At 42.9% G+C, this 26894-nt stretch overlaps 1 protein-coding gene across 2 annotated transcripts; it reads left to right on the forward strand.

Annotated features, from left to right (window-relative positions):
- Positions 1–519: 519 nt before the first annotated feature.
- bmpr1ba (bone morphogenetic protein receptor, type IBa) lies at positions 520–26341 on the forward strand. Of its 2 annotated transcripts, XM_069683019.1 has the most exons (11): positions 520–838; positions 19339–19501; positions 19678–19777; positions 20759–20861; positions 21738–21834; positions 21981–22119; positions 22465–22657; positions 23222–23519; positions 24978–25153; positions 25290–25420; positions 25505–26341. In XM_069683019.1, exons 1-11 carry the CDS (start codon positions 733–735, stop codon positions 25628–25630), a joined length of 1632 nt encoding a protein of 543 aa, XP_069539120.1. In that variant the 5' UTR covers positions 520–732; the 3' UTR covers positions 25631–26341. The 2 variants fall into 2 exon arrangements, with proteins under 2 accessions (XP_069539120.1, XP_069539121.1); XM_069683020.1 differs by lacking the exons at positions 520–838; positions 19339–19501; positions 20759–20861 and having other exon boundaries at positions 19717–19777.
- The last annotated feature ends 553 nt before the right edge of the window (positions 26342–26894 follow it).

Below are 26894 nucleotides of genomic sequence, written 5' to 3' on the forward strand. Positions count from 1 at the left end.
GTCTTTATAGTCGATGTATACCTTTAACCAGACATTTATTCACATCCACCCTGTTCAAAGAGCTCCTGCTGCAAATGAAAAAGTGCAAACAGTTATCTGTAAGCCGTTTAAAACTCTCAATCCCGCAGATCCTGCTGCTTGTTTTCAATATCCTCCTCACCCTCCTCCTACTTTTCTCTAAACCCCATCTTGCTCCTGTCTGCTCCCTGCCCCCGTTTTCTTTCCACCCATGTCCTCCCTCCCTATGTGTGTGTGTGTGTGTGTGTGTGTGTGTGTGTGTGTGTGCGTGTGTGTGCGTGTGCGGGTCAGCCCTCCCTACTAGGCAAGTGAAGTAAACTCCCCCTTTTGCCCCCTTCTCCCTCTCTCTCTCTCTCTCTCTCTCTCCTCTCTCTCTCTCTCTCCTCTCTCTCTCAGCTGGGCTGCTACTGTCAGACCGGGCTGGAGGACAATCAACTGCTGCTGCTGCCGCCGCTGCCCAAGTGTTTTGTGTGGTGTGGACTTTCTCACGTTGCGGTAGAGAAGACACACACTCGCACACATACAGGAGCTTGCTTGCATGCCCTGTACTCCCCCCTCCCTCCACCCCTCTCTCTTTCTCTCTCTCTCTCTCTCTCTCTCTCACACACACATACACACACTCGGGAGGGAGAGGCAAGTGTGTGAGTGGCGGATCCTGTCGTGGGGAGCGTATTGAAGAGAGGAGCAGAGAGGAGCGGAGCGGCAGAGTCTACCATGCCCGTGCAGGGAGGAAGGCTGCAGCGCTGTGTGTCTGTCTGTCTCTGGAGCCGGAGCCCTCTGCTGCTGCTCGGACTGTTTTCTCTTCACGCACAAGCACACGGTGAGTCAGTGCAAACTTTCTCTCCTGACAGATACACTCAGCGTTGTTGCTGTTTTTGCTCAGCTTTGCAAAGGAGTTGCTCTGATGCAACTCAGCAGAAATGTGATAGATTTTCCTTTTTTACACTTTAAAAAAAACAGTTTTTGTTCTCTTTACTTACTCTCAGATTTGACTTTATAAATTCAGTGATACGTGTGTGTTAGTTTTAAAAGTTGCAGCTGAAATCGGTGCAGCGAAATCAGCTCCCCAGCTATAAACTTATGATCTGCATGTGCTTGCTTTGCATCCTTCACCAGGGAATCGTTCATGTTTTTGATGTTACATGTTCTGATTAATGTGAATCACTGCAGCATGTGTTGGATTTGATCGAGGCCAGCAGCTTTAAAAAGCCCCACATGAGATGGTTTTACGATCCTTTTCAATTTATCTTCAAAAATCTGAGTGAATCTGAGACAAGTCAGATTTTCATATCATATCAATACGCTGGATCAACAACAATCCCTTGAAGCTTTCTTATAAGCCAATTTATTGATTATCTGACCACTTTGTCCACTTCAAACTTCTCCTAAAGTTCTTTATCTTTTACTAAAATGCAGCTACTTATCCTCAGTCATAGTGTATGTGCTGTTTTCTGACAGGGATGTATTGTCATGTAGCTACATTGTTCCCGTTAGCCGCATCAGCCGCTTTGTCTGTGACCATGTTTGGTATCTGAAGTGTGATTGGCGAGGTGTTGCAGAGAGAACGTGTCAGATTTAATAGTCTGTTATGTTTAGTGCTGCGATGTGTGTCATTGTGGTTTGACACTCTGCTTCTGCTGCTCTCCCCGCATGTAGGATTAACCATCGCACGTCAGTGCTGTAATAATATAATATTCATAAAGTTGTAATTTAAAAGATGTGAGTGCTGTTAAGTTCAGAATCCAGGCGTGTGCAGTGTTTCTTGTGACTGTGTCTATTTAAAGTCATTGAAGATTGTTTCAGCTGGGAGCCCTGACGTGAAGCCAGCGCAGGCTCATAGCTCATACTCAGCGTGCTATGTGCTGAGGTCGTCCTGTGACCTCTGGCTGCGTGTCATCCCCTCTTTCTCGTCCATCTTTCCTGTCATTGTCACAGACCCCGCCAGCTTTCCTATGGAGTCCACGCTGGGCTTTACATGCTTCTTCTTTACATTGACTCTCTTTGATTGCAGAAGCTATTTTATCCTTCAAAGCTTCGCCTTTGTAGGAATAACAGACTCCTTAAATGTCATAAAGAATTTCAGTGTTCGTAAGAGTACACAAACAGTGTAACTGTGAGTGTTTCTGCTCTCAGTAACAGCGACTGGTCTGTCAGGGAAGCTGCAGAACAGCTGCCAAGGAAGAAGACATATGTGAAATCTGACGTAAAGTTGGACGCCGACCAAGTTTTTTTTTTCTTGTTTGTGTTACGCTCCGAGAGATATTCACACTTTGTCTGCTGTTCAATATAAAGTACATATCACATTAGTTATTTTAAGCTTCTAATTTAACACTTTGTATTGCTGCAATCGCTGCCAGTGAGACATACTTCTCCAAAAGGGCAGTTTGTGACTCTGTAAAAATAGAAATGATGATTTTTAATCTGCAAATCTGTCGCCATGATTCCCTAAATAAGAGCATCGCCAAAATTACCAGATTGTGAATGCATTATTAGGTTTTTTTCTTGCACTATGCTCTCTGTTTCTTACCAGGCTCGGCCTCCGAAAAACGCCCAGATCTTAAAATCGGAAAAAGGCCCGCCGTTATAAAGTGGGTCAGGTGTGCTCGAGCACTTCCACATAGTTCAAAATGTATTCAGATAGCATCTGCCTGAGGCCTGCAGGCGATCACCTGATTCATTTGTTGACACATAGAAGATTGATTGGAGCGTTTACGGGCTCAGTCATTGGTTGGCATACAGATGATTGATTGTCCTGGCTGTGGCTTCAGATGTGACTCAACGGGCAAATATTTGTTTCCTAATTAACTGTTTGAGAAAAAGATGGAGCAGGTAGAGAGAGAGAGAGAGAATCCATTCTACATTTCAGCATCAGCTTGTGTTTCCCGCTCCGATAGCCACAGGTGACGCGGAGTCTTTACAGACGGGCAGAGGACAGCTACAGTGTTGTGTCTGCATGAAGGTCACGGTCTGCCCTACAGCGCGTCTACTCTTGACTTGTAAAGGACAGCGTGTTCATTATTCTTCAAGGAGAAATGAGAGCATAGGGAAATGCGCACACTTATGCAAACTTTATAAATCACACACACACACATGCAGAGATCTTCTGTGACCTTCCACCTACGCCAGACTGCAGCCTTCACCGTGAGTTCTGGGAAGCGAGGAGCGAGCGTGATAGCTTACATTTCATTGTCCTTGGTGGAAATAAGCACCGCTGTATCAGTTTTCACAGTCAAAGCTCTGCCAGTTGCTTTGCTTTTGTCACTGCCCACTAATGAGACTGTGTCGCTCTCTGCAGAATTTTAGCTTTTGTTTTAGCAGCATAAAAACGCCCACCCGGTTTTAGGCCAAAATAACAGCTTCACACATGCTGGGTTTTTTTTTTACACAGTGCTGAGAAAGAGCTGTGCCACTCTTCAGCTCATTATTAACAGAGGGCTGTTTTTAGTTGCATGAAGTTGGTGTCAAAATCTGGTGCTTCATCCTCTTCTCTCTGTGTGTGAGTCAGTGAGCACCTGCTCCATGATTTCAGGTTACGCTGAGAGATTTATACCTCACAGGAGGGCATATTTCCTCAAAGCTGTGTTCCTGCGGGGTTACAGAGGCTCCTGATCTGAAGAGAAACTCAATAAGCTGTACAGGTACAAGACAAGACAGGATTCACTCCCTATAATTTGCACCTTTTTAATGAAATAGATGCATCTCATCACCTCAAAAGGATTCCATTCAGAGTCTCATAGAGATTCATAGATGCATCACTTCTCAGGAAGTCATTGACAAAACTCTCCTACGTGTGAAAAGCTGACTGAGACGCTTCTAAAAAGGCCCGTTTGGAGGAAAGAGGAGCAGGAGGCGTGTGAGCTGACTCACTGTACCAAACTGCTGGTAGCTGCTTTCTGCTCCTCAAAGCTTCCTAACAGGATGTGTTGAGTTCCCTCGCTGTAAACTGATACCTCATTAGACGCACTGATCCGCCGGCTGTAAAGCTCAAACACAGAGGTAAGGTGTTGCTGCCGCTGATTGAGAACAAATTGTCGGTGTCCTGAGGTAAACTCACACCTTTAGATTCTGCCTTTTTATTTGCTCTGCGTGGTGTCTGAAGTCTTCTCTGCAGCACACGGTCTGCCCTTTAAGTCTTAAAAGGTGAGGGTTAACAAGCTGAAGAAATGGTGGTTCGGTGACATAGTAAGGACATATATACGAGTCTTTAATATGCCATGATTGACGCAGATCTTGTGGTGCGTTTGAGAGAAAAAAGGTGATCTTGAACCTCGCTGAAATGACCTCTAAAAGGTGGAAGGTGTATGGAAGAGAAAAGAGTTTGGACTGAGGGGTATTACATCCTGTAATGGATACAGATCCAGTAACTTCTATCCCAGTCAGATTACCGGTCTGGCCGTGACTTCTTAAGACACAGCTGGAGCAGAGGGAAGTAATACAAGTGTGTTTGAGTGTGTGAGAGAGAGAGGCAGAGTTTTTCCAGTACAGAGAATAAAGCTTTGTTTTAAGGAGTCTGTATTTGTCATTGTGCTAGTTTGGTCATTTTTAAGACATGCGAAATCAATTCAGCATCTACATTGAGCATGAAATAGAAACATTTGAACAACATAGATTTGTTCATTATTAAAACAAAAAGTGCAAAAATTGATTTCCATCTTTATTTTGTGTTTGAACCCCTTAAGCCTAAGCCTTAAACACCTGGCCTTTTGCTGAGAGGGAAATGCTACAATCGGAATTCAGACCCGGATCAAAAAGGTAATTATCGCCTCAGCTCTGATCGGCATTGATGGGAACACAAAACCTGTGTTGACACGCTAATCTCCGCCCCCTTTCCGGCGCGATGCTATGCTCCGTCGATAACGTCTGCGACTCCTTGTCATCTCAGCTACAAATTCTGTCTCCGTCCGAGCAGCGCTCGAACATCTTTACATTTGTCGGCGGCGAGTTAATAAACAGACTGAATGAGTAATAGATACGATAAAGACGCAACCACCGTAACATCTTCACTGTTTACTAACCCTGTTTCCGGCGCGTTCGTCACGTCAGACGGTGACGCAGCAGAAAAGAGACCGGCAGGAGTATACTCCACTGGCAATGGGAAAAGAGACAATCGGCATTTATAAGCGGGTCTTCTCGGGTCTGAAAAACTTGCTCCAATGCGCTAATTTTGGTGGGGAAGGGGTTTTAGTATGCCTGATCAATATACTCCATTACTTGAGAAGCTATAACCGTTATTTAGTTTACATAAATTACCTGAAGATATGCTGTAAGCTACAATGTGCTGTCGTTGTTTGCAGTAATGTTATTGTCCTATGTGCGGCTGGTCGTTCTAGAACAGCTTTGCTACAACAAGATGTTGTTCCTTTACAGTTAAATTGTGGTTTGTATTGTTGTGAAGTGCGGCCTTGATCTCTCTTGCACTCTCTGTCCAACTCAGAACAACACAATACCATGATGGACAGATAACAGGTGAAGCGGAGCACAAGCAGAGCAAAGCTGGCTGTCACAGCCACACTGCACTGGGACTATAAAGGCTTAGGGTTTTCCATGCACTCGCACTCCCCCCTCACCATAATACCCACCTCCCCACCCGCTCGCAGCCCCCTGGAACTATTTTTTGTGGATGAGGATGGGTGACGGGAAGGCAGAGAGGAGCAGGACATTGTTTTTGTCGTGCGAGTGTTGGGAGTCAAGACAGGCAGAGGATGAAGGAAGAGACGTGCATCCATGTAGGGAAGAGGACTGAGAAGTATATACAAACTACTGTTTTGTGCGATCCCCAAGTGAATCACCTCATGACCCCATGACCTTTCCACGGGTATTTCTGAATTAGTTAATAACAGGACAGTAGAGCAAAGACAGGGAGCCAGTGAATCTGCATGTGAGAGTGAAACATGAATAAATTCTCTGGTATTTAACGATCATCATATGCTATCATGGCTGTTCAGATGGGAGTGGATGCTGAATGTGTGTATACTGTACGTATGTGTGTGCGTGTGTAGCGCCTAGCCGACAGCATGTTTGTCCACTGAGATAATACAGAGGAGGCCTGGAGCCACTGATGGGCGATAGGCGACTAAGTTAATGGGAAGCTAATCACACGGAGGAGACAGAAGGACGCATACAACTGTAAACACACATACTTACACAAACACACACACACACACACACACATACACACATACATTAAGCAGGGACACACCACACACACACACACACACACACACACACACACACACACTTGTAGAGATGTGTTTTTGTCATAGATGTTACACAAATACACACTAATGTCCACATTCCACACATTATCCACACATTAATGGGAATACATTAATATCCTAACACGCACTGTACACATACACACGCGCACACACACACACACACACACACACACACACACACACACACACACACACACACACACAGGCTGTAATGGATGGAAAGTGACTTTTTTAAGCCCGTGGAGATGACTGAGACGCCACAGACCAGAACTCTGGGAAATAAACACATGGCAGCTGTAATGTTAACACCATCAGCTCTCCCTCTACACACACACACGCACATACACACACACACAACACTCTCTCCACTCCCACAGGCAGACAGCGAGGCACACCTCACCTACACACAGATTTGTTCTCATTGTAAGCGTCAGACGTCTCAAATTCAGGTTTCGTTCATTTATCATTCAGTTTAAACAATCGTTGTCAGAGGCTGTTGGTCCTGTGTGACGATGATTGTGTGTGTAAGTCATGGTGTCAGTGTGTGTGTGTGTGTGTGAGGTTTTTCTTACTGACAGTGTTTTGATGGCCCCTAGAAATTCATCCAGAAAGAGAAATGATAGTATCTGGTATCTTATTACACACTCGTTGGATGCGTGTGTGTGTGTTTGACATGTGTGTTAGAAGTGCAGCGGGACACCACGATACGTCCCAGTCAGGATGGCCTCGTCAAGGTTGGAACAGTTCACAGCAACGATTAGGAACATTTGTGGTTGTTGTTGTGGCTTTGTTTAAGTGATATTTCTGAGGCTGACTCTCGACATTCAACACAATGTTTATATTTTGATTAACTTTAAATGGCAGCAGTGAACGAGGCTGTGGGCGGAGGGAGTTGGATGATGGAAGATATGTGGAGCAGAAGTGTACATAGAAAGAATGACCACCAAGTCTCTTAAGCCCCTTTCATACATGCACTCCTGACAATTTCCAGAATATTCCAGGACAGTCTGCCCCTGAAATTTTCTAGAGTTGCCCCTCACGGTGGGATTTGCGGACATCTTTGCTTCTGTCGTCTTGTAAATAATCCATCTCCTTCAACCTTTGATGCTATTATTCATCCTGTTATGTTCCGCTCTTCTGGTTTGGCATGACATAAACGCCATCACCCAGCCCACTGGCTCGCTGCGAACGTGTCCGACTAATACCTGCCACGTTCTCACATCGGCTCACCCCAACGTCTTGCGGATATTTTACTAGGAGCATGGCAAGAAAAAGACAGCAAAAAATCAGGGGGTGAAATTTCCAGCCCTTTTCGTTCGCACATGCAGCCCGTCAGGACAATGTCGGGAAAATTCTCAGGAGTGCAGTGCATGTGTGGAAGGGGCTTTAGTTGCCTAGTTGTTATAGTGAGGCTGTAGTTTGGTATAACCCTAAACTGTAGGGAAATTGTGACGCTAAAGATAGATGTTTTAAGTGGCTGGCCACCGCAGACCAGGTGGTAACAGGGTATAAAGTCAAACTCAACTTTATATTTAGAACAGATTTTATAATTCTATAATGATACAGTTGGAGCCAACAGAAAAAAAACATCTTTCATGTTATTATTAAAATTTACTGCAAGTGTCAAAGTGCTCTATAAATTCACTAAGGGAGCAGCTAACAACATTAGTTGTAGGTCTTGTTATCTCATATCAGTCTGTCTGCCTCCACTCATGTTTCAGAAAGTACCCTGAGCACCAAAACAGCTTGACCTCGGTTACTGTGTATTTTGGGTTAATGTGAACCAAAACTTAATCAAACTATTACCTCGGTCTGAGCAGCTGCCGTGAAGAAGCTGTTCGTGAGCATACCAACTGAACAAAGTCAAACTTGTGAGTTGAATATTTGGAAAGTGCAGTTTGCTCATTGATTCGTTCAGCTTTTTAGGTTGCTTCAGGGCGAAATCTACATTTAGATTTATAACTTCATGTTCAGACTGCATAAATAGTTTCCCTCTCCTTCTCTACAATGCCTCTCATGTACGTAAGGTTTGGGTCACTTGTAGTGTTTATTTAAAAAACAATCACGCCATTTACGTGTGTTTGAAGTGGGACAAATTCTCAACCTGCCAGTTTCAGTATGAAATAAACAATTTTGTACACATTTTTTTTAGATCTTATGGTTGTTTATGTGTGAGACAATGAAACCACAGCACTGAATCAGAAAGAGGAAATCAGTTGAATCTGTCAAGGTCAAGTCATTTAGAAAAGAAACTCACTACACAGACACTGCGTGTAACAAAAATGGTTCTCTCCAACAGTTTATCTCTAATGTCTTCTGACTCATAAGTATGACACACACAAATGCACACAAGAAAAGTTACATCATATGACAAGACTTTAACCTCCCTAGTTCCTTCGGTGAAGGATTGTATCTCCCAGAAAATGCTAAGTATCTGTTGTCATTCTCCAATTCCCGAAACCACCCTCAGCCTGTGCGAGTGTGTGTGTGTGTGTAATTGCTCCGTTTTATGCACACTGTGGGTGTCTGTGTGGATTTCTAATCTTGGGATGTTATATTTGCCATGGCCGACCATCACCTTGGCGAGTGTGTGTCTATTGTTTATCAGTTTATAGGCACGGTTTGTTCATACCACCATGATGGAACAATGAGTCACATGATGATATCACGGGAATAGCATATCCACTATGGTATTAATAGCTGCCAACGTTCAACTAACTATCAGGGTGTGTGTTTTGTAACCTAATGCTACTTATCACTGTATGATGGGAGTGCATCATGGACTGAGTATGCTGTATTCAGACAAAAAAACCACTTTTTGATTATACAGTATAAAAGTGTGTAATGATATTACGCAATATGTTACAGTCAGCCAGCTGGCCGGGCCGCTATCAGAGGCTTTGATCGTTTATTATGGTTTTATTTCTGAGACATTTAGTTCTTGTTAGGATTTAAAATCGGCTGTAGAAAATTGTACATAAACATTTTCAAGATTTGACAAAGAGCACACCCAAGTTTGGTTTCAAGTCTGCGTCACTTGATCACATTCTCAGTTTAAGGGCTTCTTTGGGGGGCACGAGTTAGCATTAAAAACCACATGTTTAAGGCTGCGTAATATCTGGTTAGAAATAGTTGGTCCGGTTTTCGCGCGGTGGGAGAAGGACTCTCTGAGGAACACCAATGGAAGTAACCGGTAAAACAGGGGTGGATACCGCAGGGTAACTAATGATATGATGCGCGATACTTAGCTCACTATAACGATAATATACGATACGCAATACTTAGCCCACTGTAACGATAATATCACGATACAGCGATTCTGCGATAATTGATACATTGAAAGACAATCATATATTGTGTCTGACGATAGTTGTATTGCATGAGTCCGGACGACGATATATCGCCGTATCGATACTTTGACCCACAGCTACGATAAAAGTTCACCAACTGTTCATTAGATTGCAGTAATTGCGATGATGAGTGTTTATGTATGTACATCTTTTGGTATTTTTCTGCCATCCCAGCTAGCAGGGAACGTTCCCATAACATTGGCTAACATGACCTACAAGTTCTAATTATATTTGAAAGAAAAACTTTTAATCTAATATTCAAAGAACGTTTTAAGGATGTTTATCATTTCAAATAAAGTTCTTGTAACGTTAAAACTTGAACTAAGACAAAACTTTTTAACTGCAACATTGTGAAGATATGTTCAGGATGTTATTGAGGCCTGGGATTTCAGAATGCCTTTTATTAAACATTTGCTCAATGTGACATAAAAACAAAGGTAGAACATGCTGACTGCAACATTCTGAGGATCTTTTCAGGATGTTCGTACGGCCTGAACTATCACAACGTGATTTATAAAACATTCCTGAAATGTGATTTTAACATTCTCACTTCTATTGAAATCATTGCACATAACATTCTCAGAACATTCTTAGAACAAAATATTTGTAGCTGGGATACTCAAGTAAATATAATGAACCCATCGGAGCAAGATAAAAGAACTCACTGCTTTAATTAAACCTGCTTGGTGGATGATTTGTTGACATGTAAACAAGAAAGCTCCCAACCCGTTTCTGAGGGACAACTTTCATCTTCTTTCTACCAAATATTTATATCTCTATAAATGTTTATTCTAGATTATGTTTCAGCTTCGTCAGAGGTGTCAGGCACTGTATATGCGGCGTGACTGTATATAATACGTATGGTAAAGCATTCCTTCGTGACATGAACACATCTGTCTCATGGTGGAAAAAAGCAGCTGCTCCGACGGCTCTGTGAGAGATCACCTTTGCTTCTTTGAGCTCCATTCGTCTTCAACAGGAATGATTTGAAAAGAGATGTAGGAGGACATTTTCCATCCTTCTATACTGACGCTGTTTAACTTTAACATTTGATCTCTGAAGTATGTCATTCTACAATATATCAGTCAGCAATTCTTGTGGTTACATTTGATCAATAAGTACTCAGATGGATGTCAGTTAAATTTGCTTTATGAGTTGCAAATATATTCACAGGGTACCAACATTTCCCCAAACTTCAGTGCATTTATGTCTAATCTGTTTGAGGTGGTGGCCTTCAGTCTAATCAGGACAAACTTCATCAACCAGCTTTGCACCAGTGGCATCATACTTACAGCCCACTGATCCAGCCGGATGCCCGCTGCCTGTGAAATGATGTGTTTTGTTATGAGTAGGAGCCCACAGATGGCCATGAGAAGGAGCAAAGGAGCTTTTGATGAAGAGGCCAGCTGGTATCCTTTCTCCCTTTTCTTTGCTCTACTCTCTCACACCTCCTTAAAGGGCCGTTTCATCATTTCCTTGTACTCCGAGGGGACGATGAGGGTCTTCTGGAATGGACTCACAGTTCCGGTATCCTTGTGTACCTGTCACTCATCCCAATGAAAGGGGACGCACACACACACACACACACTCACACACACCCCACTGGTCGCAGCATAAAGCTGGCAGATGACAGCTGTATAACCAGAGACTGGCAGAGGCTCATTACTGCATCATTCACCAGTGTGACATAATGAAGGAATGTTTGAAGAGCTGTTGATGATGTTGTTGTGTTGGAGGACAGAAGGGTTGAATGCAGCGCAAATATCTTCCATATATAATATATATATATATATATATAATCTTCTCTTTCAATAGTTCTATTCTTCTGTTTGTGCTCGAGAAACATCTTAAAAGCTGCTTTCTGTCTCAGACAGATGACCTCACTTCTGTCTTTGGTCGTTTTCTACTTGGTCATAGTCTCAGTTTGGTTTTTGGATAGATAGTTTTCAGATATGTTACCATCATTTTTTTTTCGTTTTTTGAAATTAAGTGAATCATTTAATCAAATACAATATCAGTTGCCATATTGCTTCTTGCATTAGAAGTACTTAAACCAGTTCTTTTACAGTATGTCTACTAGGGGTGAGACAAAATATCAATACAGCAATATATCGTCATCCTGACTCGTGCAATACAGTTATCGATATGCTGGCACCAAAAGTCTATGTTTTCATTTATACAGCGCTCTACACAGATCTCCCTGTGATTTTGACTCACTACGTCACAGCTTCATTAACTCTCACGGTAGCGCTTATGACATGAACGAGGGTAACGGAAACGGAAATGAACTGGCTGAAGAAGTTAATCAGATATCGGGATGTATCATTATATGATCGTCTTCGATATATCATTTATTGCAAAATCGCTGTATCGTGATGTTACTGTTATCGTGGGTCGACTATCGCACATCAATATGTTATCCTTGAGTTACCCGGTGGTTCCCACCCTCTATTTTACCAGTTACTTCCTTTGTATCGTACCGTATTGTATCGTATTGTATCGTATCATATCATATCACGCCGTATCATATTGCAGCGTACCGTACCATATCGTATCGTATCGTATCGTATCGAATCGCATCGAATCGCATCGAATCTTATCATATCGTACCGTACCATATTGTATCGTATCGTATCGTATCGAATCGCATCGAATCGAATCTTAACGCATTGTACCATACCGTATCGCACTGTACAGTCTCGCATCGTATTTTACCGTATCGTAACATGTATCATATCTTATATCATATCGTATCGTATCATATCACACTGTACCACACTGTACTGTACTGTACCGTACATTATCGTATCGTATCGTATCGTATCGTATCGCATCGTACCGTATCGTATCGTAACTATATCTTATTGTATCGTAAGTTACACTGTGATTCTCTTCCCTAATGTCTACTTGTGCTTGAACTAGCATCTTTACTAAGTATTACTCTTTGGATAGTGCATGCAGAAAGGTGTGAAATGTGGAAAAAGAAAGATGGAGAGGCATGGGGGGGGAACGTCAGAGTGGGCTTCTCTTGAAAGCTTTACAAGACAAAGGTATTGAAAAAGTAGTGATGCATAACTTTCTCCTGGTCTCAAAAAAAGCCATATATACTGCCTCACTCACAGGCACACAAGCGAAAACCGAATTTACCCCCAGGGATTAATAAAGTATTTCTGATACTGATTCTGAATCCTTATAGTTTCATATATGTGTGCCTATGAGCGAGGCACAGAGAAGGTTTGCTCAGTTGCACCTATACCTTAAGTTAAAGTCAAAAAAGCAACTACATTCGAACACGTGTGAGAGAGAGCTTAGTCACAGGTTTTCAGGCCAAAATATATTTGAATTTTAAGGTCAGTTTAGCCAAAACACTCAGAGAGAGACAACGTCAGCTTCCCAGCCTCCAGCCTCCAGATCACAAAGTGTCGTTCATTAAGACATTCCTGCACATGTGGGATGGCTCGGCTCATCTCAGCACTGACAGGAAGAAGAACATGGAGATAAGAGCGTACACTGAAAGCATGTGAAGGCAGAAACTTCAGGGGGGAAAAAAAGCCTTCTACCTTCTATGTTTCTTCCGTGCACCGACGGCACTGTCAAACAGCAGAAGATGAACTACTACTTAGAGGGAAGAAGGGGGCAGGAAGGGAGCCGCGTTGTCAAATGAGTGTGTCTTAAGTGGAAGGGGGAGGCGGGGAGTGTTTACACGGGCTCGCTGAAAAGGCTTTTCTGGTAGGCCTTGTTTGACACAGTCAGGATAACTAATGAATATGTTTCTCTCTCTCTGTTTCTGTCTTTCTGTCTATCTTCCTCCAGATCTTCATCTCTCTATCTCATGCACAATATCCCTCGCCCTCTTTCCACCCAAAATATCTCTTCTTTTTCTTTTCGTTCTTCAGTTACCACAGAGCGGCATTTGTTCAAAAGAGGCCTTTCAGCTTTTGGGGGTTTGTGGGGCCACGGTTGTTAATTGTGTGTTTACAGTGGCCCCTATATCCTGCCATGGAGCCCCAAAAACTGCCTATAGGGGGGGAGACCTGAAAGCTCATAGTGGTATCTGAAAGGCAGTTTTAGTGAAAGAGCTTGAAACAATTACAGTGTCAGTGAAGTGCCTGGAAATCCGAGCGGTTTCAGAGCACAAAGGGTTTGACTTTCAGCGTGTTTTGACATTAGTGGTACTTAGTGAGGTTTGGACTGGAGCCCCATTGGTCAGTGCCTGTTTTAGCAGGGTTTGCACCTCACTGCCAAGGCCAAACTTCATGTTTACTCTCATATTCTCTTACATGTGTCCATCCATTAACACACTATACTCGCAAAATCTCACTATGAAGCTGTTGATGATGTGTGTGCCATTTTACACCACATTTATGTCTTCACAGAGGCAATATTTTTTCTTAAAGATAAGAGCTGAGGAACATGCAGGGTCAGAGCCTTCTTGCTTTCTAAACAGGCTAAATATTTGACCTTGGTCACGCTCCCTCCCCCAGACAGATGGGACAGGCTCATAGAAAACATGCACATGACCTCAGGACAAATGAAACATTCAGCAGACTCTGCATCCAAAGTAGTCAGAGGTCGAGCACTAAGGCGCAGAAAGATGAGAGATTCAAGAAGAAAATAGAAGCATGACGAAGCAGCAAGTGTACCAGTTTAAGGAGGATATAATCCACTGCTAATATATCATAGTGTCAAAATAATGTGGGCTTAAAACACTTTAAAATGTCAGATAAAACTTCTATGATTAACATTTTGTGCCATGAATTCATGCAGTTTTTGCTGGTTTTAAATCACACACTGTAAAATCTGGAATATAAATCGCTCCAGAATATTACACGCAGTTTGTTTTTGGGGGGATCCCAGAGGACAAAAAGTTGTCTATAGCTATTTATGAATAAAAACGCGTATACAAGTTATTTCAACACTATTTCAATATATTTTAATTTAAAACGCATTCAAAACACACAAATTACAGCCTACCATCTGTTTTCACCAAGTCGAGTTTTCAATCCTGCTAGCTAGCTAGCGGTAGCTGGCCGCATACGGTAACGTTGATTGTTGTGAGGGTGGTGGCTTCAATGTCGATCATGACGATGCATGTCTGTGACGAAGCGTTAGCAACTATCGAGCTTAAAACAGCGAGGAAAACACAACACAGCACTGCGGCATGTTGTGAATAGGAGCTGTAGCAGGTTGGACCCAGAAACAGTTTTAACTTAACATCTGACAACTTTAGCTAGATTAGAGCGCCATCGTCTGGGTAAAATACTGTAACACAATAACATACCTCACTGCATTTTATACTGGTATATTGGTCACACCGGTGTATAGGACGCAGCCCACTTTTCAGATGAAAAGCAAAGTATTAAAATTGCGTCTTATACACCGAATTTTACAGTAATCCAAAAGTATAAGTGGAATGTAGACGACACATTAAGTTTCGTGCAAGGAGCATTAGTGACTTAAACTTCTGCTCAGTTCTTCCTTTTTTTTGTCTCCCCCTCCTTGTTATCTCTCTCCCACTGTCTTTGTCACACGCACACGCACGCACACGCACACGCACACACACACACTCAAAGCAGTAGCCAGGCATCCCAGGTGCAGGATGGATGTGAAAGGCTTTGTGTTTTGTCAACAGCACAGCAGCACCTCACATGACTATCCAGCGGACTCACGCAGGGAGGACGGGGCAAAGAAAGTGGAAGATGTGAGGAAGCCTTGAGGGAGAAAATAAAGTAAAGGAGAAAAAATACACAGAGGAAACGGCACGAGTGAGCTTAAACGTTGGAAGAAAAGGGAAAGGGGCTATAGAAAAAGATACAGGACAAAGAAAAACGAGGGAGAGAGAGGCTGGCATGGAGTGAGACACAAAGTGAGTGAGCATTAGGGAGCGGGATGGAGGAGGAGGTGATGGAGGGAGGGGAGAGGCAGAGTGAGAGAAAGGGTGGAAAAGGCCAGTGGCCTCTGCTCTGTCCCCTCTGTGTGCTGCTAAACTGCCCACCAGTTCCCCGCAGCTCTGTCACTTCTCGTTTGTTAATCCCCCTTTCTTCTCCCCCTCCTACTCTTCCTCGCTCCCTTTCTCTCAAATCGGTCAATTGTTAATGTGACCCCTTTAAACCCCACCGTCCCTCTCTCGCAGCATTGTCAACACATTATCAGTGTGTACAAGAGAGACATTTAGAGAGGGAAGTGCTTGATTACAGACGACGATGCTCGTTTGAAAGAATTTGCCAAAGTTATTTTTCCGTTCACGGTTTCCCTTGTGTAAAAGAAGAACCTCAGAAACAACATATTATGAAGCTACAGGAGTGAATTAATATTTGTCTGTTAGGATTAGGAACGACTTCTGTACATGTATACTTTTAATACTCCACACACTTCCTTAGTGATGAAAGGATGAAAGGCTTCTTCTTCGTTGGTGCACTTACATGTTCCTCCTTCAACGTGAAACAAATGAGCACAGCCAGCGTTAATTGTTTTGTCCTTGATTGTAACACAAAGTAAAAGAATCAGAGTATTACATCAGAAAATAATTAACATGCTACAATCTTTGCAACAGCTTCAGATGTAAATGTTACTTTCTTTCAGCCTCACTAAAAGTTGTAACTTCTTCTAGTCATCAAACAAACACGTGCAGCATTTTAACAAAAACACACAAAGTACGTGTGACAGTGAGATAAATCAAGAGACATTTTTGCTGCACACGTGCACACATACATATTTTAGCTAATGTGTGTACTAATGCGTGTGTGTATGTCTGAGTGCATTAGGGAGCTCTAAGCGTTCGTCCCCTAGAGGGAATTCTTTGAAGCTCTGTGACAGACAGCTGAGCTCAGATGAAAGAGAAGATACCACCCATTATCTGACGTTTGACTGACAGCGTGTAACCACCCTGAAAATATATACAGCACCTTTTTAAAGTTTCCATCTCGTCCAATTTGTTATTCAGAAGTGAGGCTCTTTATGTGCAGTTAAGTCTTTGACTGTGAAATGCACCTTGTCTGTCGTTAGCCACGCCCACTACGGATAAGAGCAAAACAAGGATCATGCTAGCTTGTTAGCTTTGAAGATATGTTTCATAACAGAATATTAGATCAAAGACAATACAGCTGAACAACACGTTTACATTTTTAAATGGTCCTTTGCCTTAATTTCTTACGGCACAGCTCTTTAAAAAAATATTCCAAATACATTATAGATCCTGAAGTTATTGTACTGAAGTGATATTATTTCCAGGAAGACTTGCTCAGGCATAACGTAACAAAAACTAATGTACAGTTTCACTCGAGGCATTTTTCCAGGATTGACCACATGCTCTAAGAATGTTAAATAGAGGGAGAAAAAAAAAAATCATCAGTAAATACCAGAGTTTGGGGTGTTTTGAAAGTGGCCAACACTTGCACCATGTCTTATTAGGATTGATAGCTGGCTAGCCCACTTGTGTGTCAAGATCAGAAAGACACCATAGTCTAGGGGTGTGACGGTAACCGCATGACCACAATGCTGCGGTTATGTGACGCCAACCGCAGAGTGGACGTCATCACTTCTAGCTTGACTACTTAAAATCCCAGGTTCAATAAATGAACTGAAACTAAAATAAAATGAAACTTAATAAAAATTAAAGGTCCAATATTAGCAGTGAAGCACCGTTTTTTTCCCCCTTCACTCAAATGGCACACGTCACATTAACAGGTCGTCGTGGCAGCACGGAGAAAACAGTAGGAGCTGAATGCTGTCAGGTTGCAAGTTTGCAGAACAAAAATCAGGAGATGCAGCAGTGAGACACTTCTCTGTTGATCCCAAGGGAGTAAAATAATAAGTAAAACTGAACATACGTGTGTCCAAGAAAGGTCAGCAGTAGTATTTGCGCATGGAACCACAGCACGCAGCACACGGGTAACCACTGAACCGTGAGGAGGCGTTAGTGTTTCAGCGCGGTAAGAAAAATTCTGCCCTTCACATATCAGTAGTCATCAAAAGTGTGTGAATCAGAAAAGCTATGTGCTGAAATTCTTTTGTTGCCCTTGAGGTAAATACAATTTTACCTCCTGCACCAAGAAAATGAAAACCCTTGAAAAGCAACCAGAAGTTTGCGTTTCCCATGTTGGTTTTTATGTTCTAGCCTCAACACACAACACATTCCTTTCTGTACACACCCGTTTGTTCCTAACCCTGAAAAATGTAACATAGTTTCTGACCTACAGAAAACTCAATGCAGTTTTTGTGCTATAAATGTCTCAGAAGGTTATCTTAATCTTTTCTGCTTTACTGTATATCACTATTTCACTTTGAGGACTGTTAGCACGTGCAGTGAGAAATACAAGTAACATTGGCCCTTTCATTCTGACTGTGCCCTGTCTCAAATACTGTCTGTATTGATTCACAATCTTCGAGAGAATCATTTGCTCATGAAAAAAACAGAACTGAAGAACGAGACGGGGAAAGAGGAGTCGGCTCAGAGGGCAGATTCTGTATCTGCGAGCAGTTTATTTCAGAGAGGAAGGACTCTCTCTCTCTCTCTCTCTCTGCGTGCAGCTGTTAGGCATCTGGTCTCAATGATCATGCTGGAATGAATGAAAATCTTAAAAGCCATGAAGGAAAGACACTTCCGTGATCCTTTTTTTTTTCCCTCAAGTGACAAACAGGTGCTCTTTTGAAATGGGATAAGAAGGGAATACAAAAGCTCTGTTCTAGTCCGTAGAGCTGTATCAGCTGTACGAGTATAAAGAACACATTTCACAGTGTCAGGTGTTCCAGCTCAAAGTTAGCTCAAAAAGTCTCTTTTTTTGTTTCTTGAATTTTCTTCTTCCATTTTCTTTTTCTTTTGTGGATTCAATTTCTTTTCAATATTGTAAGTTAGATTACGTTTGGTTCAGTCTGCCAGCTCATGTGGAATAGATTTATCATGTGAATACAGAGTATGCACAGATATTATATTTGCTGTCTTGGCTCCGGCCTCGACACTCCCTGCAAGCATACACCAGCACAGCAGAGCGAACTGCAGAGGGAAGATATTAAAGTTGTCCCCCAGGGGAGCTTACAAATCTGCAGGTGGATGCAGAAGTGGAGGCTGGGCTTTTAAAATGCACTAGCGGAGGCGACTGCAGAAGCACAGTAGTATAAACACATGCATTGACGCATCATAATGCAGGTGCCAAAGAACATAATTAACTTCCAATCAAAGACGCAACAGAAAGACTGACTCACAATTAACATTTGAAAGTCGTACACACTTCTTATGATGTAGCAGTAGCAGGAGGTGTCTGCAGTGCTGCAGCAGGCCATCAGAGCAAAGGGTGTAATAGCACCTTATTGCAAAGGGTGTGTTCATTTAACAAGTGTGCATGAGTGTATCAAAGGAGCACGCCTTGTATTGAGCATTGGCTCTAAACAGCACACATGCTCTTCTTTTTTGAGTATGTTGGAGCATGTATCATTCAATATTAAATACATGAAATACTGTTGCTCTTCCCGACGTGAAACATTTTTTTCCTAATCTCAATATAACTTTTTTTCCCCCTCATGGCTTTTATTATGCATGAAGCTTCGTAAGTCCGGCTGGTTTTTTTGCAGGTACCCTCAGCAGCACGAGTCTGTACATATGATTGCATTAATAATGCAAACCATGACCCCTGCAGTGTTTGCACTCTTTACCCTGTAAAAATGTATTCTCTATAATTCATGAATATGATTTCAGCATGTTTTTTCTGTCTCTCTCCAAACTAAATGTTTCCTTCTTCCTCATTTGGTTTTTATAGGGAATATATTGGACAGTATGCTGCTGAGAGCATCCAATAAGGAGGCCGTAGAGAGCGGGAAGGAGGCGAGTGGCAGCACAGCTCCCGCTTCATCCTCCCAGAGACTGCTGTGGTGTCACTGTTATCACCACTGTCCCGAAGATTCAACCAATAACACCTGCAGGTACTGTGGGAAGCTTGTGCGTGTGCATAATTCACATGCACAGTCATGGAAGGGATTGGAACCCAAACAGTACATATTATTATAATTATGCATGCAGGTGGAGTTTATGATGATATGTGTTTTATGCCATTACTTTAGTGTTTGTTTTACTTATGGTGCTTAACCTTGTTTTGCAGGACGGATGGTTACTGTTTCACCATGGTGGAGGAGGAGGGAGGGGTACCGGTCCTGTCTGCAGGTTGCCTTGGGCTGGTTGGATCAGAATTTCAGTGCAGGGTGAGTAGATGAAACAATACAATCCATGTAACTCTCCCTTTTGCATCTGATATAAAAGTATCATCTTCAAAACCCTGTTTTGTTCCAGCAGCCAAATACATCCAAAGATTTCCAATACACTCTGACACAAAACAGAGAAAAGAAGCACATCCCCACAAATGATGACGTGACCATCGAATCGTTTTAAAAGTGTGTTACACAGCTGTGTTAAATACTTGATTCTGATTGGTTATTTACAGCATTCCAAGGTCTGTTATTTCTCAATAACAGAGAAATTTCTCAATAACAGACCGTTGCTATGAAGAACAGACTGTTGCTAGGGATGCGGCTCTAATCACACAATCGGGAGGACCAACAGTAATCATATCAATCCGCCGAAAGAAGTCCGGTAAATTTGACGTCTGTTTACAGAGGGGAAAAAAAGAAAAGAGACAAAACAGCGGAGAGAAATCAACAAAGGTTAACCGATACAAACACTTTCGGCTACAACAGAGAGATCTACAAAACTGAAGACGGCACATGAAGTAAACATTAAACCAAACACGGTACAGGATACGGCGGTGTTTAAAGACCACGTCAATGTCAACAGACTCTGACAGTGACGAGAAAACCTCAGTAACCGTTGGACGCAGCTCTCACTGTGAGTGTAACGGACTATATTTAAACGGAAAACGGATAATAAAACATTTCAGAATCAATATATTGTCTCAAATAATTGATTTCATAAGTAAAAAGGCGTGTAATAAACGTGATAATGTACAGTGAGCAGGTTGTTATAACGGAGGAACCCCTTCAGCCGGACCCTGACGCGAATTGGAGGGGTCTTTATCAGTTAACAGTTTAAATCCAGATTTTATCAGCAACTGAACACAGAAAGTGTAAAAAGAAACTACTTCTTACTCTCAATACAGAGAAGCTAGTTGTTCTTAAAAAAGATGAGGATCCAGGAAGTTTTAAAATAGCATTTTTTCTGTCCTTCAGGACACGGGGAACTCACGTCAGAGGAGATCTCTGGAGTGCTGCACAGACCAGGATTACTGCAACAAAAACCTGCACCCCACACTGCCACCACTCAAACCACCTCGTAAGTTCCTTTTCCTCCTCTCATCCCTCCGCAGATCTGTCCCCCACATGAAACATAAGAAAGGTTTAGAAGTTGGCAGGTGACAGTGACAGTGACACAGACAGAGCCAAGAACTGTGACTGACAGTGTTAGCACACAGGATTCAGAGATAGAGATACATGACATTGTCAAGGAGTCAAAGGCTGATAAAGTGGGAGCGTTGCTGTCAAACTGCCCTGCAGCTCGCCATAGCTGCTGTGTGTCAGGAGAACACCGAGGTCTCTGCTGTGTACAACAGTATCCTCGGTGTGTGAGTGCGAGAGTCCTTTTGTGTATTGGAGAGACGGTAAAACTAGATTCCCAGGGAAATCACGAGCCGCAGCAGACACCGGGGGCACAGTCATCAATCTGAAACCTTATCAGCGAGGATCAGGAAGAGAATTCATCGACTATACCGAGGGCTTCCTCTCGCTGTTGACTGGGGCCCGCAGGGAGAAGAGTGTGTGCCAGAAGAAAATGAAAAATTGATGAGTGAAATATGATTTGTACTTGATTTACTTTACAGCAGTTCTTTCAAGTCACTTGTAAGGATGACTGATTTCTTGGGATCATTTTCTCTATTTCCTTCCCTCTTTGTATTACAGATATCAGAGGTCTTTTCCCTTTTCTTTGTTGGGTTCAGGTTCATTTTCTTAAGCAGAAAATATGTTGCAGCACGTCTTCAAGAATGCCCCGTTATTGCTTGTTTAGTGCATTATTGTGGATCGTTGAGAAAAAGAGTGGAAAAGACCAATGAGACTGATTTAATTCTGACATGTCTTTTTTGACCTTTATCCCGCCGCTCTTTCTTCTCCCTCTTCATCCCTTTGTTTCACCTCTTCCTGCTCCCCTCTCTAGTCTATGTAGACGGAAAGATCCACCACATGGCCCTGTTGATCTCAGTCACCGTGTGCAGCATTATCCTGGCCGTCATTATTGTCTTCTGCTACTTCAGGTAAATGTGACCATCAGACGCACATAAATCCAAAGTCATTCACACCTTTTGGACAGTTTAGAGCAACACTCTATGGATCTCATGCGGCTTTGTGTTTTGTTGCCTCCTGTAAAGGTGCATGCTGATTTAATCGTGTGTCTGTGCAGGTATAAGCGGCAGGAGTCCCGTCCTCGGTACAGTATCGGTCTGGAGCAGGATGATACCTACATTCCCCCCGGAGAGTCTCTGAAGGACCTGATCGAGCAGTCACAGAGCTCTGGCTCAGGCTCAGGGCTCCCTCTATTGGTGAGATATATGTATTGCAGTTTAACACCTGTTAAAAAGATGCTCCATAAATCCCATACACAGCGAGGATCATTAGATTTCCTCTCATGTATTTTTTTATGAAGAATGTATTTGGTGTATTTTTGATGCCAACTATGAGATAGGTGAATGTTTTGATCCACTTAAGGAGACTTTGAATGTTAGGTTTTTACACTCTTCTTGATTTAACTCTTTTATCTAACTAAATGTCACTTAACTTTGATTTTGGGATTACAATCTAAACTATAAGTAGCAAAAAGCTTCTGAAACAATAACGGCTCGTCTCACAGGAAGCCTAACCCCTTTCCATCTTCTTCTCCCACTCAGGTGCAGAGAACGATAGCCAAGCAGATCCAGATGGTGAAGCAGATAGGCAAGGGGAGGTATGGGGAGGTGTGGATGGGCAGGTGGAGAGGGGAAAAGGTGGCTGTTAAAGTTTTCTTCACCACGGAGGAGGCCAGCTGGTTCAGAGAGACGGAGATCTACCAGACCGTCCTAATGAGACATGAGAACATACTGGGTGAGACTGGTTTCTGCTTGCCTCATTCATGTTTTACTTCCTCCACGCCTCACCCTAGCTTGTTCCTGATTTGGAGTCTTTAGAGGGACAGCTGTTATAGTAGCAGTGACCCTAAACAAAACTATATTACTGTTAACGGATGGATTCACGTATTGATCGCTGCTAGATTTAAGTAATACTGACAATAAAAAGTTGACTGAGTTTGGCTTCTTCTTAACTATGCTGCACCACACTGCACCCGGTGCCAAAACAGATCAATTACAGCCAGGAGACCGAGCACCACAACGAACACAATTATAAAGTAGACAACAACAGACTGAAGACCAGAGCTTGCATAATTAAACAGCACAAGATGCATAGTAATTAAGTCGTGGGGCAAAAGATCACTTGCCAGTAAACTAGAAGACAAACTAGATGCTGCGCTGCATAATACTTCTAAACTCTGTGTTGTTTTCTAAAGTCTGCTTTGATTATGGAGCTGAAATTCAGGCAGCGACAGGAGATTTACAGAGAGAAAACTGGTTCCTTGACCTTACTGTAACCCCTTCTCTCCTCCATTCACAGGTTTTATAGCTGCTGATATTAAAGGAACGGGCTCCTGGACACAGCTCTACCTGATCACAGACTACCACGAAAACGGCTCTTTGTACGACTACCTCAAATCAACCACTCTGGACAATAAAGCCATGCTGCGACTGGCCTACTCCTCTGTGTCCGGCCTTTGTCACCTTCACACCGAGATCTTTGGCACCCAGGGGAAACCCGCCATCGCCCACAGGGATCTGAAGAGCAAGAACATACTGGTGAAAAGAAACGGGACCTGCTGCATAGCTGACCTGGGACTGGCAGTCAAGTTTATCAGGTGAGTGTGTCAGGGTTTCTGCATCATGAGACTTTTAACTCTTCATTTGACTCTTTTTTTACTCTGAATTTAGAGTTATAATCACGGAGATCTCGGTTTCGTTCTCTTTGGCGGCACCTATGACAATAAACGATAATTGCGGGAGCACACTTTCCAGATATCCAGACAGTGTCGCATGTGTGACGTCCACGGTTGGCTGCAGTTTCAACTCTTGATTTTCCTCGCTGACGGTCACTTTCCTTTTTAGACTGTTTGCTTCATCTGAGCGTCGAATTTATTTCTTTTTCTTTGGATTTTCACTTATTTTTGAAGTTGTATCTGTAGTCATCCATTTTTTCTTTGTTTGTTCAGCCATAGTAGATTAGTGTTTACTCGCAACACTTGCAGAGACCGGAAAAGCAGCTGCTTAGCTCTGCCTACCCTCTCTGGCAGACCAACCACTGCTGGGTGATTGAAAACTCGTCACTAACTGGGCGCAGCTTGTGATTTTTTTCTGCGAAAGTTGCACCAGAGACCCAGAGCCGAGCGCCAGCTGGGCGTACACCTGGTCGTAACCTTACGTCCGACTTAGAGCTGAAGGTTACAACGGACTTTAAATAACGCCCTGTGCACCAGTTAGACTTGAGCCCCGTTTGTCTTGCACCCGGGTGTATCTTTTACGCCCAGGATGGAGCAGGCATAAGTTTAGAAAGTCAGACTTAAATCCATGGTAAAACAAACGGTTAAAATAACAGTCACAAAACATAAAAGAAAAATACAGTGGCAGTGCATCTTGTTGTATAACAGGATAACTACAATGGTGTTAAAACGAGAGAGAGTCATCTGTGATCGGACAGTAAGTTGATCGAAAAAGATTCTCCCCTCAGCTCAGATTTTGTGCCAGTAGGGCCTCTCCGTACACAGAGGGAGACATGAACAATGTACATCGGACAACGGCATGCTTGATTATTTATGTTTCCTCATTTCACTATCCGTACAAATTAATTTTTACTTCTGTTCTGTAATCCAAATCTTCTGTCGATCATTTGAAGAGAGAAGTTAGCGAGTGGAGACATGTTGCTTGGTAACAGTCACCGCTATTCGAATGTTCACGTGGACGCGCATCATAAGACCAGCCACAGCTACGACCGGTGTCAGTTACTGTAGGCTTGGTGCACTCTTGGTGTGAATTCCAATTAAGAAGTCGGTCGTAAGAGATAAGCTTATTTTTTTTACGCCCAGCTGGTGCACTGGGCTCCAAGTCTGTAATACTGCAAATGCAGCGGCTTTCATCAGTGTTAATCACCATTGTGTTACCTCATTCGGTGATAGATAGTGACTTAACAGACATTTATTTACATGCAAATCTTCCAGATTATCACTTTAAGTATTTTGAAGTTGTACTATTTCCAGGATTTAGTTATGAAAAAGCTGATTATCCTCCATTTAACATTGTTTCTTTTATCTCTAACTCTACAGTGACACGAATGAGGTGGACATCCCTCCCAACACCAGAGTGGGCACAAAGCGCTACATGCCTCCAGAGGTTCTGGACGAGACTCTGAACAGAAGTCATTTTCAGTCGTACATCATGGCCGACATGTACAGCTTTGGGCTCATTCTCTGGGAGATCGCTCGACGTTGTGTCTCAGGAGGTAACCAACATTTTTAGGATTTTCTTTTTTAGACTCAAACACTTTCTAAAAGCCAGACTGCCAAAAAAAATGTACTAAACTTTTTTTGCTGGCAGTGCAGTATGGATTTTTAAAACAGCATGTATCCTCTCCTCAGGGATCCTTGAAGAGTACCAGCTGCCGTACCATGAGTTAGTTCCCACAGACCCGTCGTATGAAGACATGAGGGAGGTGGTCTGCATCAAAAGACTACGACCATCCTTTCCTAACCGATGGACCAGCGATGAGGTAACACACATCGAAATATGTTTACTAAACATGTCCAATCACACAACATTTTGACCATCCTAACGTAAACCTGTATCTCCTCAGTGTTTGAGACAGATGGGGAAGCTGATGACAGAGTGCTGGGCCCACAGCCCCGCCTGCCGCCTCACAGCCCTACGGGTCAAAAAGACACTTGCAAAGATGTCAGAATCACAGGACATCAAGCTGTGAGCGAGCGCTGCCAGGTGTGTGTTTACACACATAGAGAGGGCATTGACTATCACACTGGCGCTGGTCCATGCCACACAATCCTTTTTCCTGAGGATGGACAGGGGGCAAGATCATCACGAACAATCCAACCCTCCCTTTGAAAACAAATTCAGGACTATGGTAACGTAAATTCATCAGATACAGTCAGGCTCTGTGTGGCTTGACATTTCCATTTCCAGACGAGTACAAGCCTGCTTCCTGTTCCTGTTGGGAAAGAGACTGAGTTTGGCACTGTAGCTTCACAGCTTCACAAACAAGCTACTGACCAGTGAGTGGAATAATATACTACTGCTTTCTGTGAAAGCTACCCTACCTGTAGATGAAGGTCCGACTGATAGAACAGAAAGGATGTGCTTTATTGCAGCATGACACCTCCTCTCAAACACTGTCACCCCACTACTGCCTTTATGTTGTAATTGGATTGAACACGTTTGTCACTCTTCAAAATGACTGCTTTTGGTTCCAATGACTGACACCATACGACAGAAGAAAAAGTGTATTTTGAGGCTTTAAAGGTTCTGTTTACTCTGGTTACATTTGTAGACACTGAAGAAGAAGAAGAGGTTTACCTGTATTTCTGAGTTGTGATGCCTTATGAAAGTTGCTAACAGTTGTGTTTTTTCCATGTAAAAACTCTTTAATACTATATGTGGAAAAATAAAGTTTATATGTCCAAACAAACTCTACATACTGCTTTGTTTCCTCACCCTCCAATAAGTAGAACCTGCATGAGGAGAGGGGGCAGCGTTACGGCAATGGAGCCAGTGAGGCAGGACGCTGCCATCCATTGGTGCTCCACGGCTATTACAGGAGGGGAAGTCTGCCAAGGCAATCGGGAACTCTTGTACTCTAACTGTAGGTGTAACTTCTTGCCTGATGCAGTGATCTATATTAAATGTTGAAATCGATGCCAGAGTTAGATCAGACCATGAGATTGGCCGTGTGGACATCACAGGGTCCACCGCACCGCCTCATACATTAAAGTAAACGTTGAACTGTCTCAGCATAGTAATCCGTCTGCAGCTTTCACACTGGAATCAAATGGCAGCAGAGTCATTAAAAAACTCATCAGCTGGCTCCTATCAGGCGACTTTCTCAACCAATTCAAATGGTCACGTAGCAGCAGTCAGGTATAATCCTCAGTATGAAATGGTTCTCGAGGTAAATCTAGAAACCTTTCATTATCACAGTTTGCAGACGTCTTCCTTCATGGTCTGCCATCAAA

This window comes from Semicossyphus pulcher, unplaced genomic scaffold (genome assembly GCF_022749685.1).
Source record: "Semicossyphus pulcher isolate SPU_LCO1_2020_fin unplaced genomic scaffold, fSemPul1.0.p SCAF_6, whole genome shotgun sequence".
Classification (NCBI taxonomy): domain Eukaryota; kingdom Metazoa; phylum Chordata; class Actinopteri; order Labriformes; family Labridae; genus Semicossyphus; species Semicossyphus pulcher.